Here is a 16,952-nt window from a genome sequence, read left to right as displayed (position 1 = left end):
AGATTCATGACACTCTCCATGTGTCACAGCTGCGAAAGTGTATAGCCGACGAGTCGGCAGTGGTACCATTAGAAGATATTCAGGTGGATGCGAGCCTGAATTATGTTGAGAGACCGGTGGCGATTAGGGATCGGAAGATTAGGGTTTTGAGGAACAAGGAGGTGCCTCTCGTGCAGGTCCAGTGGCAGCATCGGAAAGGGTCAGAGTTGACTTGGGAACCGAAGCGTGATATGCGGGAGCAACATCCAGAGTTGTTTGCAGAGTGAGACTTCGAGGGGCGAAGTCAAATTCTAGTGGGGGAGAATTGTAACATCCAGATTCCCAGGTATAATATTTTATTCCTTTATTTGTGGAAGTTGTGAGGGGACTCGGCGAGTTGGTGTTTAAACTCGCCGAGTATGGTCGTAGATTCGTATCCGGGTTCACAGTCGGACTCGGCGAGTTCATGAGTGGACTCAGCGAGTCCACGCTGTTTAATGAAACCCTAATTTCCTGGGTTTGGGACCTATTTAAAGGCCCTTAGGGTCGTCATTTGCGGCTACCAAACCCCAGAGAGAAACCCTAAGAGATCTAGAGTGTTTGTGAGGAAGGAGAGGCCATTCTTGATCCTTTTGTTGGTATATTTGCAAGAAGGAGGTGACCAAGGCAAGAGGAGGCTGAAGGATGTGCAATTTTGGTGACTTCAGAGTTCATAGAGTTCATATTGAGGTATTTATTCGGACCTTCTTCAGTTTTGGTGTTGATTCTTAGAGATAGGGTTTTCTAACCCCTTTAGAGGATGGATAAGTGGAGCAATTGGTCCCTTCTCGAGTCTATGCTTTGGATATGGATCCAAAGAGGTCCAGAGACCTTAACCCTTGGAGCTTTATGAGTTATTTTGGGAGCCATGAGCTTAGGATGTCATTTTTGGGGCTAAATCACCAAGTTAGACCATTTAGATGATATATGAGTGTCAAGGTCTGAACTTTACGTGATTATCATGCTTGGGAAGGCCAGATCTATGAATTTAAGGAATAGATCTGAACTCAGGAGGTCTATGGAGTTTGTGCATGGCATGAACTCGCCGAGTCCAAAGATCAGACTCGGCGAGTAGGATGAGGGTTTCCCATAAATCACTCAGTGAGTAGACTTGCCGAGTTGGGGAAATAACTCAGTGAGTCACGGAGAGTTAGGGGACTCGAGTTCCAGGCGGAACTCGCCGAGTTGTTCTTGAGACTCGGCGAGTTGAGTCGGGGTGGCCCCGCGATTCATGCTAGATGTGACTCGTCGAGTAAGGGAAAGGACTCGACGTGCCAAGAGGGACTAAGAGAGTCAGTAGACACATGTAGACTCGCCGAGTCGCCCAAGTGCACTCGACGAGTCGGGTCAAAGTTTGACCGTTGACTTTGTTGACTTTTAGGGTTTGGTCAACAGTGAGGTCTTTAAGCCAAGAGAGGGGTAAAATGGTCTTTTACCCTTCTGAGGGTGTTAAGAAAGGTTTTAGTACAGTTATATTTATGAGAGTATTTACTTTATGTGATTAGACGGAGGCTAGATCACATTTCTACCGAGTCAAAGACTTACCGAGACACCTGAGGTGAGTCTTCTCACTATACGTTACCTAGAGTGGTATTATGTGTTGACCAGAGGGTCTTATGTGTTATGTATGAGATTATGTGCTATGTGATATATGTATGTTGTATGATGTTATAGACCGGACCGGAGGGTCCAACGAGCTATGACCGGACCAAAGGGTCCAACGAGCTACTGGACTGGAGGGTCCCGCTAAGACACATCGACCGGAGGGTCGTATTATAGCCTCGAGTGGCGTATGTGTTGTATGCGGTATTTTGGGGAACTCACTAAGCATTTATGCTTACAGTTGTTGTGTTATGTGTTTCAGGTACTAGCGAGGACCGTGGGAAGGCGTCAGCGTGACTCGTACACACAAGAGAGAGAGAGAGAGAGAGAGAGAGAGAGTTTGATTTTTATGATCTTGGGATATGTTATGTTTCAAAAACTACTGTTGGAAATATTTGAGAATGTTTTTATATGAACTTGGTTGATAAAAAACGAAAAATTGTTTTGAAATTTACGTTGTTACAACATCCGCCCATCCTTGTCATTTCCCTTCTCGGGGCCATTCCTCCTTGCCCCTTGGGTTCCAACTTAACTCACAGTGCGACTATAATTTCCTTCATCCGATTGTTCAACGATCAACTCAGGTTGCACAATGGGCACCGTAGGATCATCCCTATTTTCATGCAACATCTGTCTCATCTCTTCTCTTTGCTCAGCCAGCATAGCCCAAATCATGGTTTGTACTCCAGCCATTGTGATTGGCTCAGGAGTGGCTACTACAACAGGTATTTTCTCAATCGCCGGTGGTTGAGGCGGTTGATTTATATTTCCATTCGCGTTTCCACTTCGGGTTCTTGCCATTTTGTTCTATACACCAAATCAGACGTTCGGTGCGAAACGAAGAGAATTAAGATAGGAAATATTTTATTTATGATCGACGTGTAAATCTCCCTATTACTCCGAAAAGTTACATGCTAGTTCTAATATCGTAATTAAACGTTTAGAAGTATGAACACGTAAAGTTTCTGGATTCGGTCGGCAACAGACAATAGACTCGATCATATAACGCACATCATAAATCATTTAGCACATAAAAGCATGTTAGGCATTTTCCTAAATAAGCTAGTGATTTTGTCTATTCAGGTGTATTACCTAAATTTATTAGACACACTCCTCACGATCATCATTTAGCATTCTAAGTTTAAGTCTAGTAATAAATTCATATTCCTAGTTCGCTTAAACTAATGATATGATACCAACTGTGATATCTCCATTTTCACGTCCCAAAAAGACCGATTTTTGTGTATGATTTATAAAAATCAAAGTACCTCGTTTAATAAAAATGTTGCGGATTTGTTCCCAGTAAAACATGATAAATATGTTATCAAAGCATTTCCGAAGAAAAATGTTTTATTCATTTTAAAACATTTGGGATGTCATCGTCAATACAGTAACATAAGAATAAACATAACTTACATTCATTATCACTAGTGATTTATATCTCCTTAGTCTCTCAGTGTAATGTAACTTCATATCAACACTCGTGATATAAATAAATTGAGTGGGTCAGGGTGGGAAACCTGGTGAGTAAATAGGGTTTTCAACCCACAATAATATAATTATTATGTTAAACATCAAGAAATCAACCCAATTACCCATCCCCATTATCTTCTTTACTCTTAAGGATCTACCCTAAGATTCAAATATTCCTCGTTCGTTCATTCCGAAGGAGTATCCTAAGGAATCGGCACTAAGACTGCATAGTCGCCAGGTAGGGATGTCAAAAAGTCCCGTGGGACCCCGATCTCGTGGGGCCCCCGTCCCGTATGGGGGCATTTGTTGAAAAAAAAATCAGGGGCAGGGGCGGGGGCGGGGGTTGGTAGTCCCATCCCGAAACCCCCATGGGGGCCCCGTTAATAAATTATATAAATTGACATATATTAGTTATATAAATATAATAAATAATAAAATGATTTTTACAAACAAAAATTTAATAAAAACCATGTTTTTAAGTTGTTTGTAACATGTAAAATTATGTTATAAATATCTATTTGTTACCCAAAAAATAGTTTCTTTTAGCCCAAACAAGAACTTCTTTTAGCCCAAATAAGGTAGCCCAAAATCAATCAGGGGCGGGGGAACGGGGGCGGGGGCGGGGAGCAGAAGGTGAATTCGGGGGCGGGGGTGGGGGTGGAAAGGATGGAGATTTCGGGGGCGGGGGCGGGGGAACGGGAAAATTTTGGGGGTGGGGGCGGGGGATGCAATCTCCGTCCCGTTTGCCCCCGTTGACATCCCTATCGCCATGGTTTATCTCGTTTATTGATAGTATCATTTTCGAGAGTCCACCCGCAATACCTGTCAATGGGTTTATAGAGTACACCGGGTGAACACATCGTTCACAACACCTACAGGTTGCGAGCCTGCTAGTGTTCCACTAGACTGTCTAGAATAGTCTGTGGTTGTCATCCATACTTTGCTAGATGACGGGGCCATCACTTGGGTCATCGTTTGGCTCATCACTTTGGCTCATCGTTTTGGTTCATCGCTTTGCACCATATTTTATCACTCATATATCATCGCTCATCATTCATCTCATCTTTCATCGCTCATCATTTATCTCATCTTTCATCGTTCATCATTTATCTCACCTCTAATCTACCCATGTTTTACCCAAAACATTTTATAGATATAAAATACATATACAGTTTAGATCATTTAAGAACATGTATAAAACGTTTCATCCAGCATAGACGGCAAGTATTCAGACAGTATACACACATAGCACGTAATTTATATAAAATACTTCATATCTATGTGTAAGATGAAAGGAACTATGCACTCACTTGGTAAGGTGGTGATTCCAAAATCAGACAGTGCCTTGTTACTCTTAAAACAATTTCCTTCGACAAAACCTAGTATCAATACCGCTAGGGTTTAGTCTAACGTTAACTGCGACTAATTAATAATCTAGCTATTATTACTATTATATAAGCGTTAAACAATACTCTTATATAACTCATAATAATAGCCCAAATAATTATTTTACGATCCTAATAATGTTACTATAATTAATTAGAAGCTATATTAAAAATAGCGTAGGCGTAGCTCACTTACAGCGGATTTTTATTAAAAAAAAAACCGGGCTTCGCTGGAGCAGCGTTTCCGAGCCGAAAGTTTTTCTTCTCGGAGCCGTCGGGCGCTCCGGGGCTTCCTTCTCATGCTAGGGAGGTTCCCTAAACTTGGGAGGGGTTTAAAGAGGCTAGAGAGAAGTTAGAGAGAGAAAGAAAGGTTATGGTGTAAAGAAATTATGAAGGATTCATCCTTTATTTATAGGGATTTTATCGTAGAGTAGCCCATAAGTTTCGTCCGTATCTCTCATGTATGAGCTCTGTTTTCTACGTTCTTTATATCCATGCGTTGATATTTACGAGTACTACAACTTTCATTTAGACCTCGTCGACTAATTCTAATTCTATCTCCGATTTGCAAAATTGTATCGAATTTATCGCGCTCGAAGAGTAAGGACTAAGTTTCGTCCATATCTTTCGCATACGAGCTCTATTATCGATGTTCTATATATCCACGCGTTGGTATTTACGAGTACTACAACTTTCATTTAGATCCCGTCGGCTAATTCTCAATCTATCTCATATTTACAAAACTGTATCGAATTCGTCGCGCTCGAAGAGTAGGGACTAAGTATCGTCCATATCTTTCGCACACGAGCTCCGTTTTCAATTGTCTTTTTATTGTTTGACTCCTATTAACAATATCTTCATTTCTTGTTTAGATTATTTTGGCTAAAGATCGACCGATCTAAAATTCAAATTTCCAGTTGTGCACTTCTATTCTAAATCTTAGAAAAATCATAACTTCCTCATACGAAGTTAGATTTGGACGTTCTTTTTATGCACACTATCGGTTTAACATATACTACGACTTTTGTTTAGATCGCTAAGGCTAAAAAGTATTTTATCGTAAATTCACTTTTTACGATTCTCGGTGTCGTGTCATAAAACTTCGACGGGTCATAACTTCTTTGTTATAACTCGGATTTCAGCGTTCTTTATATGTATGGAACCCTTGTGACATATACTATAACTTGGTCAAGATTATATATTATAAATAATCTTATATAAAAATGTCATTTTTGATGTTCATTGTCTCTAAATTGACTAGCTTGAATCTGCGGGAGTTACATTCCCTGTTCTTTGTTTGGTTGTAGGCTTAAAGTATAATTATTTATTTGACTATCTTTTCAATCTTAATTAGATATGCCTTATATATATATATATATATATATATATATATATATATATATATATATATATATATATATATATATATATATATATATATATATATATATATATAAGTATCAAAATGATTTCAAAATGTTAAACAAACAAAATATTTACGTAACTTATTTCATTTCCATTCGTACAAAAATGTTAAATTTCATGAAATATCTTTATCATAGATTTTGGTGTCAAGTATACATTGATTTGAACATGGATGTAAAAACTATACATTATCAATATCATGGTTGTTGTACTTTGATTACTATTATGCAAATGTTGTGATATTATACATGACGTCATTCGACCCCGAACGTTTCCGTCGTTCCGGTTTGGGGGTGTGACAGTTTCTTGAGAATTTTAGGTTTCTGACGGGTGTGGTGAGGGATTTCGTTGTTTCCCTCTTGGAAATCTCGGTGGCAGCCAGCGTGTCTGCTCAAGCGACGACTCTTGCACCTTCCCTTGACACTAGAGCTGCCTTTCCATCCCGGTTTCTAGAGTAATGATTTGACCGTTTTCTAGAGTAATGATCGAAACATCTCTACTTCTTTATTTAGTTGCTTTCTTCCAAAATTAATCAGAACATCACTAGAGATTTCTGGAATATTAATTTTACCATTGATTCCCCTCTTTGCTCTCTTGATTCCAATGGTTGGAATGGCGGAATCGAGGTTACCTTTTGAATCGGAGGGAATGGAGAAGACAAGTCTTGTTGCTAGTGGTGAAAGTCAACCCAATAGCCTTCATTCTCAATTTCACCAACTTGAAACACCGTCCCCTCCTATTCCACTGTTGTAAACCACCATTGATGGAACCCTAAACGTCGTTTTCACCGTTGATTCCTTACCATCACTCGATTGAGTGATTTCATCTGTTCCCATCACAATTTTTCCATCTTCTAATAGTGATAACAACTGCAATTTGTCAATAAAAAAGTTTCAAGAAGTAAGACACGTGTAGAGTGGCGGTGGTGGTGGCTTTAGGGCGGCAGTAATCGTGGCTTCAGGGCAGTAGTGATCCTTTGGTGGTGGACTGAGGTCTGTGTTTTAAGATTTCTTCAATTCTTACACTGAAATGAGAAATCGTTGTATTATTTTATTCATTTTGTTTTTGATCGTGTTAGTTCAGAGAGAGAGAGAGAGAGAGAGAGAGAGAGAGAGAGAGAGAGAGAGAGAGAGAGAGAGAGAGAGCTTTTATATATTATATAATTAAATTAAATTTAAAAAAAAAATAAGAGAAAACATCATAAATGGTCCCTATGGTAGTGAAATAAAAAAAAATGTTCTTCAGTTAACGGACAAAACTTATCAGAGTTAGCTATAAGAACCAATCCTTAAAAATTTTGAAACCACAGAGACCATCTATCTATGATGTTTTTAATCTGTGAGGACTAAATTTCAAATCAGAAAACCAAGTGACCATTTAAAATTTAGGTTCTTATGTGTCAAAATATCTCTCATAAATGATCCATTACTAAAAAGTATTTAAACTCTTGAATATTTTGTGAAACAATTATTACCTCTAAAATATAATTAAACAATCAAATTAACTCGAAATATATAAAGTCTAACTTGAAAGTTGAAACAATTAAAAAAGCTAGATATTTATAAACTCAAACTCGAAGTACAATGAATGACACATGAAACTTTAGCATCAAATTTGATGTTAATGAAAGATATAACATCAAATTTGTTGTTTTCATTATGCCGACTTTATATAAAAAATGACGTTGGGTTATAGTGATTTTATAATTTTTTTTTACATAAAAATGATGTAAACACCAAATATGGTGTTGGATGGGAGTGTCCTTAGGCTTCTGTCATTTTGTCGAAGGGCACGTTACTGGTATAATATCGACATACAAAGGCATTGAAACTCGTGTATGTGAGTGTTTTGTCAATGCATACCAAAATACAACCACCACTAGACATACAAAGGCATTTATAACATCGACATACAAAGGCATTTATAGCATCAAAAGTTTGTGTCTACTGTTTAATCCTGAATGCTAATATGTATATATTCAACTCTTATTGCAAAAAGGCATACAAAAGATTGAATACTGAAACATAAACCATAATTATGGTCAAAAAACCCAGCTTCTTTTAAGAAAAAAAAAAGTGAAAAAGAACTCCAACTTCATTGCAAAGTGATAATGTAGGAGCCACAGTTCACTTTGAAATAAATATAATATAACTATATCATTCAACACCATAAACATACTATGTAATATTATAAAATAAACTAAAACTGCAAAAATCACAAAGAAAATGGTTTCTGAACGTTAAATTCCAGGATAATCACAAAAATGATATGGGAAATTTGGTAATACGAGGAAATAATTCTCATTTTATGGATTTATCTATATGACCACATTGTTTGAAATCAATTTTGTTTCATACTAATTTCATATCAACTCATAATACTTTTTTTTGACAAAACAGATAAATTTTGGATTAAAATTTCAAATTTGGGATATCAGACTAAACATTGTGGACAGGTAAAAAAAAGTATTCGGACATTTCAAGTATGTGCTCAAAATCTGAAATATCAAGAAACTGTTTTGTTTATAAAAAAGAGTCGAGTATAACAAAGTGAAATAGATTTACAATATAATGACATACAATATGTCATATAGTTGAAAAACAATGATAGTAAAAGTTGTAAGGGTAAATCTGTAAAAGGCTGATAATTTACCTATATTTTCCATAATTTAATGGTCATTTTTGTGATTATTTTATTTAAAGTATGATGATTATTTACGATTAAAAATAGTTGATTGCTCCACGTTTTATGTTACAGAAGGCAAGTTCCAAGAAGTGAGCCTAAAAAGAAAGATGATCAAAGAAAAAAGAACAAAGATCACTTCTATCATTTAAGATCTTCTTTTAGTAAATTTTGGATTCTTGAAAATCTACTTTCCCAACAACCAAAAGCACTTGTGTTCCTTTTCTTTTGTTCTTATCTACTTTGTTATTTCTCTTTAAATTTTAGTAAAACTATTTATTGTTATTATTTTTTGAACAGATAAATTTTATTACTAAAACCTTAACATCATTAAAAAATTAAATTAAAAAAAAAAAAAAAAACATGAGATTTAGCTACACAATTCATAGAGAGCATCTTTTGTTCTATATTCGTAATTAAAAAGGAAGATATCATTACATCACAATGCTGTTGCCTTTTATCCTACCAAATGTAAAGTAACACTAACAATCCTAATGGAAACTTTTTACGAACAGATACCAAGAGCACACATTACAAATGACAATCTATGGTCCCAAAATAAAAATAAATAAAAAATAAAAGATTACTGAAACATTGTGATTATAAAACAGTATGGTTTATATTCCTTTCTCAGCTAATCCTTAACCTTCACGATTATGGTTAGCCCAAATGTCAAACTCTAGAAATCATTTTTGCAAGTGATTGTAGTCGATTCTTGATGTAAATAAGAATGTCATCAACAAAACAAGCTTCATCAAGTATTGTTTGGATATAAATTAATGAGATTTTGAAATTTTGTAGGGCATTAAAGGTTTTTTTTTTCTCCATTAAATCATAGGAAAATATCTAGAAACGTCACAATATTTTGGGTCAGTTTATGCAAAAATCCTAAATTTCATTTTGTTAACAAAAAAACCCGATTATTGGATAAAATTTTCAAATCAACCATTTTTTTACCGATAACTACTTTTTAACCGGTTACCTCCAGAAAAAATCCTATTATTTGATTCAGTTTATTAAAAAATCATAATATTTTTTTTATTTCAACTTTTTTACCATTTTATTAAAAATCTGAAAATTTCTTGGTTGAAGTTATAAATAAAAATAAACGTCATTAAACTCTATAAAACTAAGGATTAAATACCTCTATAACCAATTATTTCCCACAAAATAATAGCATTAGCATCATTTTGAACTCATCATCGTCCACATAATCTATTTCTCTTACAAATTTATGTTACATGTATTATAATATATTCAAATTATGTGTTGAACACCTTAGTACATTCTACTTAAAGTAGGTTAGGTGAGACTTTATGGATTATAGAGAACTATATCCTTAAATCTGAAGCATATATGAACAATTTCTCCATGAATCAATTACTTTATGAATATAACAGTTCCTCATTGATCAATTACTTTACAATTCCTCCATGAGTAATTGTTCATAAAGTAATTGATCCATGTGTAATTACTTTACAATTCTTCCATGAATAATTCCTCTGTACAAGAATTGTTATGTTTATAAAATAATTGATCCATGGATGAATTGTTCATATATGCTTAAGACTTAAGAATAAAACTCATAAAGTAATTGATCCATGTGTAATTACTTTACAATTCTTCCATGAATAATTCCTCACCTAACCTACTATGATATTGATTGGTTTGTTATCAATCAATGGTTTCTTATATGAACATAATAGTTGGTTTTCCTTTAACCTATTTTTAAGTAGATTGTACTAAGGTGTTTACCATATAATTTGAATATTTTATAATACTTGTAACATAAATTTGTAAAAGAAAATGGATTATATGGACGATAATGAGTTAAAAAGGATACTAGTGTCATTGTTTTGTGGCAAATAATTGGCTATATAGGTCTTTAATTATTAGTTTTATGGAGCTTAATGACGTTTATTCTTATTTATAATTTCAACCAAGAAGTTTTTAGATTTTTTGTCAAAGGATAAAAAAGTTTTTTTTAAAGGAATTTTCATAAACTTTGCCAAATAATAAAACTTTTCTAAAGATAACCATGTAAGAAAATAATTTACCGGTAAAAAAGGATTGATTTGACCTTCTTATCTGGTAATTGGGATTGTTTTGTAAACAAAATAAAATTTAGGATTTTTGCACAAGTTGACCCAAAATATTGAGATTTTTATAGAGATTTTCCTTAAATCATATATAAGTAAAGTGGCTAATTTATATTATGTCCAGATAAATTGTTTGGATATCAAATGTATGACACGATAAATTGTTGTAAACACAAGGAATATAATATTCTTTCTAGACTGAATAAATTGTCTACACTAAATGACCATTTTACATGTATATTCTTAAAAATAAATTTCACAATATCTATAAATTTTAACAACACTTGATCAATTTAAATGTGGAGTAGTTTGGAAGGAAAAAAAAAAGGCAAATAAGTAATTAATTTGTAACTTAACCCATTTAACAAGGTCTTAACTAATACATCAATCAATAGAGTACAAACATACTTCACCTAATAATATTTAAACATAATACAACCAACATGATTAACAAAAGGGACAAAGCCAAATCAAGATCCAAAACTAAGTATGGTAGTAAACAAAATACCAAACAAATGTCAACCTACATGCTCATCATTTTCATCTTCATCTTAATATATTTGCTTCCGTTGGTTATATAAAACACTAAAATCCTTCAAAATCAAAATCTAAGCTAAGATTTTCATTTTCTTAGCAACAGGTGTCGCATGATTCTCAGACAACAACTGTATATAAGCCTTTTTGTCCCATCATGTTGATGACAATGTTAGTTTTCTTTGTCTTGATGTTAAGCATGTTTTCAAATGCATTTCTAATGCCTTTCTTGTGAGCACAAACATCCACCATAAAAACTGATGTATTTTCTCTTACGATTTTTTGTATTGCGGCTTCGGTAACAAGTGGATACTTGAGAACTTGTTAGTCCAATGATGTTTGTGTGGTTGTGCTTTCTTTTGGAGATTGCTTTGAATCGACAAATGTTACAAATTGTTTTTCGGGAATTGGTTCCTTGAAATTGTGAAGTTTAGGCTTACTTGGTGTTGATACATTTCTCTTGGGTTCTAAGTTTTGATATAACAAAGTAAAAGAAATACAAAACAAGTGTAAAATAATCAATTACATTAATTGCATTAATATAGCATTTAAATATTGTCATACAAAAAAAATCCACTTTTAATGATCCTAAAGTGAATTTTGTTGAGAATTTAGATGTAGTGGAACTAACTTGACATTTGTTCACTAAAAGTTGTTATAAGAATGATGGCAGTGGTGCAATCAATAAGGAATGAATGGTTCATTCCACTGAAAACACAGAAAAAAAAAATTGGTTTTGCGAGATGGAATGGAATGGGCGAATCTTGAAGGAATGTCATTCCTTATGTTGTCTTGATTTATTTTTGATAAATAACTAAAAATATATTATTCTTATTATAATCATTTTAGGGTTTAATGAGTTTTTATTATGTCTAATCTTTTTTTTGGTTAATCTCGTTAAGGACCTTATATTTTGTGTTTTTTTCCGGATGAAACCTCAAATTTTTTTTCCTGACAAAGACTTTGCATTTTTTCATTTTTTCTGATCGGGCCCTTTTAGTTATTTTTTTCCAAAAAAAAAGTTGTAAAATGTGAGGGGTTTTTCGAGAAAAACTAAAACAGTCGGGGTTTATTTGAAAGCAATTAGAAGGTTGAGATTTTTTTGAAAAAAAATACAAAGTTGAGGGTTTTTTCGGAGAAAACGAAAAAATACGTCTTTTTTAAACGAAAAATAAAGTTGAGGCTTTACCTGGAAAAACACATAAAATATAAGGTTTTTTATGAGATTAACCATTTGTTTTTTAAGTAAAAGTTCATTATAATTTAAATTACTTATATTATAATTGAAATTATAAATCGTTGTACTTGATATAGTATTTATTAGGGGTGAGCAAAACCGAACCGCAAACCGAAATGAAAACCGGCGGTGCGGTTTTTAGTTTTGTAAAAACCGAAAATGTTCGGTACGTTGCGGTTTCTAGTCTTGCAAAAACCACAAAAAACCGAACCGGACCGAATATATATATATATATATATATATATATATATATATATATATATATATATATATATATATATATATATATATATATATTAAATGTTGATAATTGTAAGAACGAAGAATCCATGACAATTAAAATTTCTATAATTATAAATATTTATCTTATTAGAGGATGATTGTATATTTTTAAACATACATCTAGTGATATTTACAATAACAAATAATGTTTATTATATTTTATAACATTTTAATATTAAGATTACTAGTGATGATAGTATCATAAAGATACATTAATTGATATTATCGTATGTACCTGTGAAACAAATATTATATTTAATTAGTATTATATTTAAGCATTAGAAGATGTTGGATGAGTGTTATATTATTTGATTTCAAACCAAAAGGTGGTGGTATCGGTTCATCTCCAAGATATCATTTGAGCTTTAATTGTGTCAGCCTTATAAGAGTATCCTTCATCGCATTTGAGATAAAACCTTCACCATTCTCACATTTCATATAAGAGAGTCAAGTCTATGACTTTTAACCCACATCTTTCAGGAGTCGCACATTGCTGAGGATGAAAATTTTGGCGCTCCTCATCTACATAAAGTTTCTCAAAAAATGATTAACACTTCTCATCCGAGTCAGAGTAACTCGTTGAGTTATCTGAGTTTTAGTAAAAAGGCAAAACAAAAACCAAATAAAAAACTGACAAAAAAACGCAAAGAAAAACCGAACCGCAAAAAACCGAAAAGAAACCGCAAAAACCGAACCGCATAAAAACCGAACAGTATGGTTTCTAAACTTCAAAAACCGAAGTTGCGGTTTTCGGTTCGGTTTTGGCCAAAAACCGCACCGAACCGCACCATGTTCACCCCTAATATTTATACTTCATATAAGACTTCATTCCATTCATAGAGGACAACCAAACATGATCATGGAATGCAATCACTCATTCCATTACTACTTTGTCCATTCCATTTATTCCTCGTTCCATTCCATCCAACCAAAAAACCATAAAGTGAACCTAGACACACTACATAAACCAGAAAATGCATTAAACACTAATTTCCTCGTTGCATTCCATCACTAATTTCCATTTTCAATATTTAAGAAAATGCATTAAACACATCACTTGATTTTAATCCTTTACAATTTAATGTTAATCTAGAATAAATCATATACCAAATGAAATAATCAACCCTCACTTCCACATTCCTTTTCTGAAGGCTTAAAAAGAACATCAAGAATAAAACTAGTTGAATAATAATATGTTTCGTTTTCTCCCTATGAGTCCTAAGTAGCTACCTTTTTTTTTGGTGTTAAAAGTGGCCACTACTACATAAACCAGAAAGGGATTATATGTTAACACCAATGAAGCACATCAACACTTCTTGTAAAAAAAGATTTAACTTTTTAACCATTCTTTAGAACTTATACTTTCTCACCATTGTTTTTTTTTCTTCATTAAATCATATATAAGTAAAATGGCTAAATTAATGTATGTCTATCTAAATTGTTTGGATATCAAATGCATGACACGATAAATTGTTTCACACAAGGAACATTATCTTCTTTTCTAGACGGAATAAACCGTCTAAACTAAATGACCATTTTACATATACATCCTTAAAAACAAATTTCACAATATCTATAAATTTTAACAACACTTAATCAAATTTAAATGCAAGAGTAGTTGCGAGGAAAAAAAAAGGAAATAGGTAATTAATTTGTGTCTTAACCAATTAAACAAAGTCTTAACCTAATAATATTTAAACATAATACAACCAACATGATTAACAAAAGAAACAAAGCCAAAATCAAGATCCAAAACTAAGTTTGGTAGTAAACAAAATACCAAACAAAAGTCAAATTGTCAACCTACACACTCCTCATTTTCATTTCCATCTTCATATCTTGGCTTCCTTGGTTATATACAACATCAAAAATTAAAATCCTTGACAAAATCAAAATCTAAGCTAAGATTTTCATTTTCTTAGCAACAGTTGTCGCCTGATTCTCAGGCGACAACTGTATGAAAGCTTTTTTAGTCCCATCATAGTTGATGAGCGTGTTGATTTTCTTTGTCTTGATCTTAAGCATGTTTTCAAACGCGTTTCGAATATCTTTTTTGTTGGCACGAACATCCACCATAAAAACTAAAGTATTTTCTTTTATGATTTTTTGTATTGCGGCTTCGGTAACAAGTGGATACTTGAGAACTAGTTGATAGTCCAATGATGTTTGTGTGGTTGTTCTTTCTTTTGGAGATTGCTTTGAATCGACAAATGTTAAAGATTGTTTTTCGAGAATTGGTTCCTTGAAATTGGCAACTTTAGGCTTACTTGGTGTCGATATGCTTCTCTTGGGTTCAAGTTTCTGATATAACAAATTACAAAATATTAAACATGTGTAAAGTAATCATTAATCAATAACATTAATAGCATAAATAGAGCATATAAATATTGTCATACAAAAAAAATATCAATTTTAGATGTTGTGGAACTAACTAACATTTGTTCAAGAAAAGTTGTTATAATCATTTTGGGGTTTTAATGAGTTTTTATTATGTTTATTCTTTTGTGTCTAAGTAAAATCTCATTATAATTTAAAGGGAAATATGCAGAAAAGTTCCATTATTTTGGGAAAAATTTTATATAGTCCTAACTTTTTTTTTTTTAACAGAAAAGCCCTGTTTACTTAATATCTTGCACAAATTAACAAAAATATCCTTATTCAGAAATGACAAATTATCATCTAAAATTAAATAATTAGGACTTTTCTGTTCAAAAAAAAAATCGATGACTTCATCAAAAAATTTCCCAAAATAATGGGACTTTTCTGCATATTTCCCTAATTTAAATTCCGTAGATTATAATTCAAATTATACATTGTACTAGATATACTATTTACAGTTCATATAAGATTTCATTCCATTCATAGAGGCAAACAAAACATGTTTATGGAATGCAATCACTCATTCCATCACTACCTTATCCATTCCATTCATTCGTCATTCCATTCCATCCTAGACACACGGGATAACATATGAATCAACTTATTTAGGCATAAAATCGCAAACTTCAACACGTTTTGCATCACTAATTTCCATTTTCAATATTTAAGAAAATGCATTAAACACATCATTTGACTTTAATCCTTTACATTTTAATATCAATTTAGGATAAATCCTATACCACTACCACATGAAAAAACTCACAAATGTTGTATGCACTACCTATGAAGGCTTAAAAGGAACATCAAGAATAAAACTAGTGGAATAATTATATGTTTCGTTTTCTCCCTATAAGTCCTATGTAGTTACCTTTTTTAGGTGTTAAAAGTGGCCACTACTACATAAACCCGAAAGGGATTACATGTTGACACCAAAGAAGCACATCAACACGACTTCTTGTAAAGCAATACTTTCTCACCATTGTGTTTTCATAACCACAATCAAAACACATTTCAAGGTTTTACATCTTATTTGACTATTTTGCAACCCTCTATAAAAGTCAGAGAACAATCTGCAACCATAAACACATGTGGCTTCGATAACTAGTTTGCAGATTCTGAATTCTTACGCTGTTCTTACTTCCAATTACTTTGCACTCAGGTTAATTACATAATCATACTGGATTTGTTCATAGAAACACACATACGAAAGAAATTGAACCCAGAATTTAAAATTTCACATAAGCATAGAAACGTCATATGCGAAAAAAGGGATAAGAAGTTACCGGTTCATCCTGGTAGGCTTTGATTGCAAAAGAAGATGGGTTATGCGTGAAATTTGAAGGAAATTTGAAGTTGATAGGGTTTACGAAACCCCCTTTTGAAGAAGCAAAAGCTTTTACCGATGGCGGAGATGCTGATGAATGATTTCTGATCTGGACAATCATGTTTGAAGAGGAAAATATGACTGCCATGGATTTGCTGTTTTCTTGAATTACTGATTAAAAAGAATTACGAATTTTGGAAGATATGGAAGGGTTTAATGGATGAAGAGGGTTTGTGGATTTGGAGTCTGGATTGTTTCACGGATAAAAGATTATAATGTTATTGCAAGATAACCCCTGATGTTTTGTTTTTTTTCAAAGTCGTACCCAATATTTTCATTCTCATCACCATATTTTCGTGAATAAAACATCGGTGAATGGAGTCGTTCTGGATTACATGCGGTTCAAAGACGGTATCATTGTCGACACGAGTCCCCTGAGGTGTGGTATCGGAGATTCGTCAAAAGAGTTGTAGGATTTTATTATATGGTAGACCAAATAATTTATAAAAATA

The 16,952-nt window shown here is 33.3% G+C and overlaps 1 protein-coding gene across 1 annotated transcript; it reads right to left on the bottom strand.

Moving 5' to 3' along the window:
* Positions 1–14,368: 14,368 nt before the first annotated feature.
* LOC111910681 (60S ribosomal protein L23a-2) lies at positions 14,369–16,686 on the bottom strand. Its single transcript, XM_023906513.3, has 2 exons — positions 16,400–16,686; positions 14,369–15,038 (listed from the first exon to the last, which is right to left on the bottom strand). The coding sequence occupies exons 1-2, from the start codon at positions 16,586–16,588 to the stop codon at positions 14,634–14,636; spliced, it is 594 nt and encodes a 197-aa protein (XP_023762281.1). The 5' UTR covers positions 16,589–16,686; the 3' UTR covers positions 14,369–14,633.
* Positions 16,687–16,952: the final 266 nt, after the last annotated feature.

Source organism: Lactuca sativa, chromosome 4 (assembly GCF_002870075.4).
Source record: "Lactuca sativa cultivar Salinas chromosome 4, Lsat_Salinas_v11, whole genome shotgun sequence".
NCBI lineage: Eukaryota > Viridiplantae > Streptophyta > Magnoliopsida > Asterales > Asteraceae > Lactuca > Lactuca sativa.
Note: the sequence above shows the minus strand (reverse complement) of the source record. Positions and strands in the feature narration are given on the sequence as shown.

Bases quoted from the DNA above. Each gene is read 5' to 3' on its own strand.
- LOC111910681 (XM_023906513.3), bottom strand. From the start codon at position 16,588: ATGGCAGTCATATTTTCCTCTTCAAACATGATTGTCCAGATCAGAAAT. The intron at 15,039-16,399 runs GTAACTTCTTAT...TTGTTATATCAG, and splicing joins AAGCCTACCAGGATGAACCG to AAACTTGAACCCAAGAGAAG.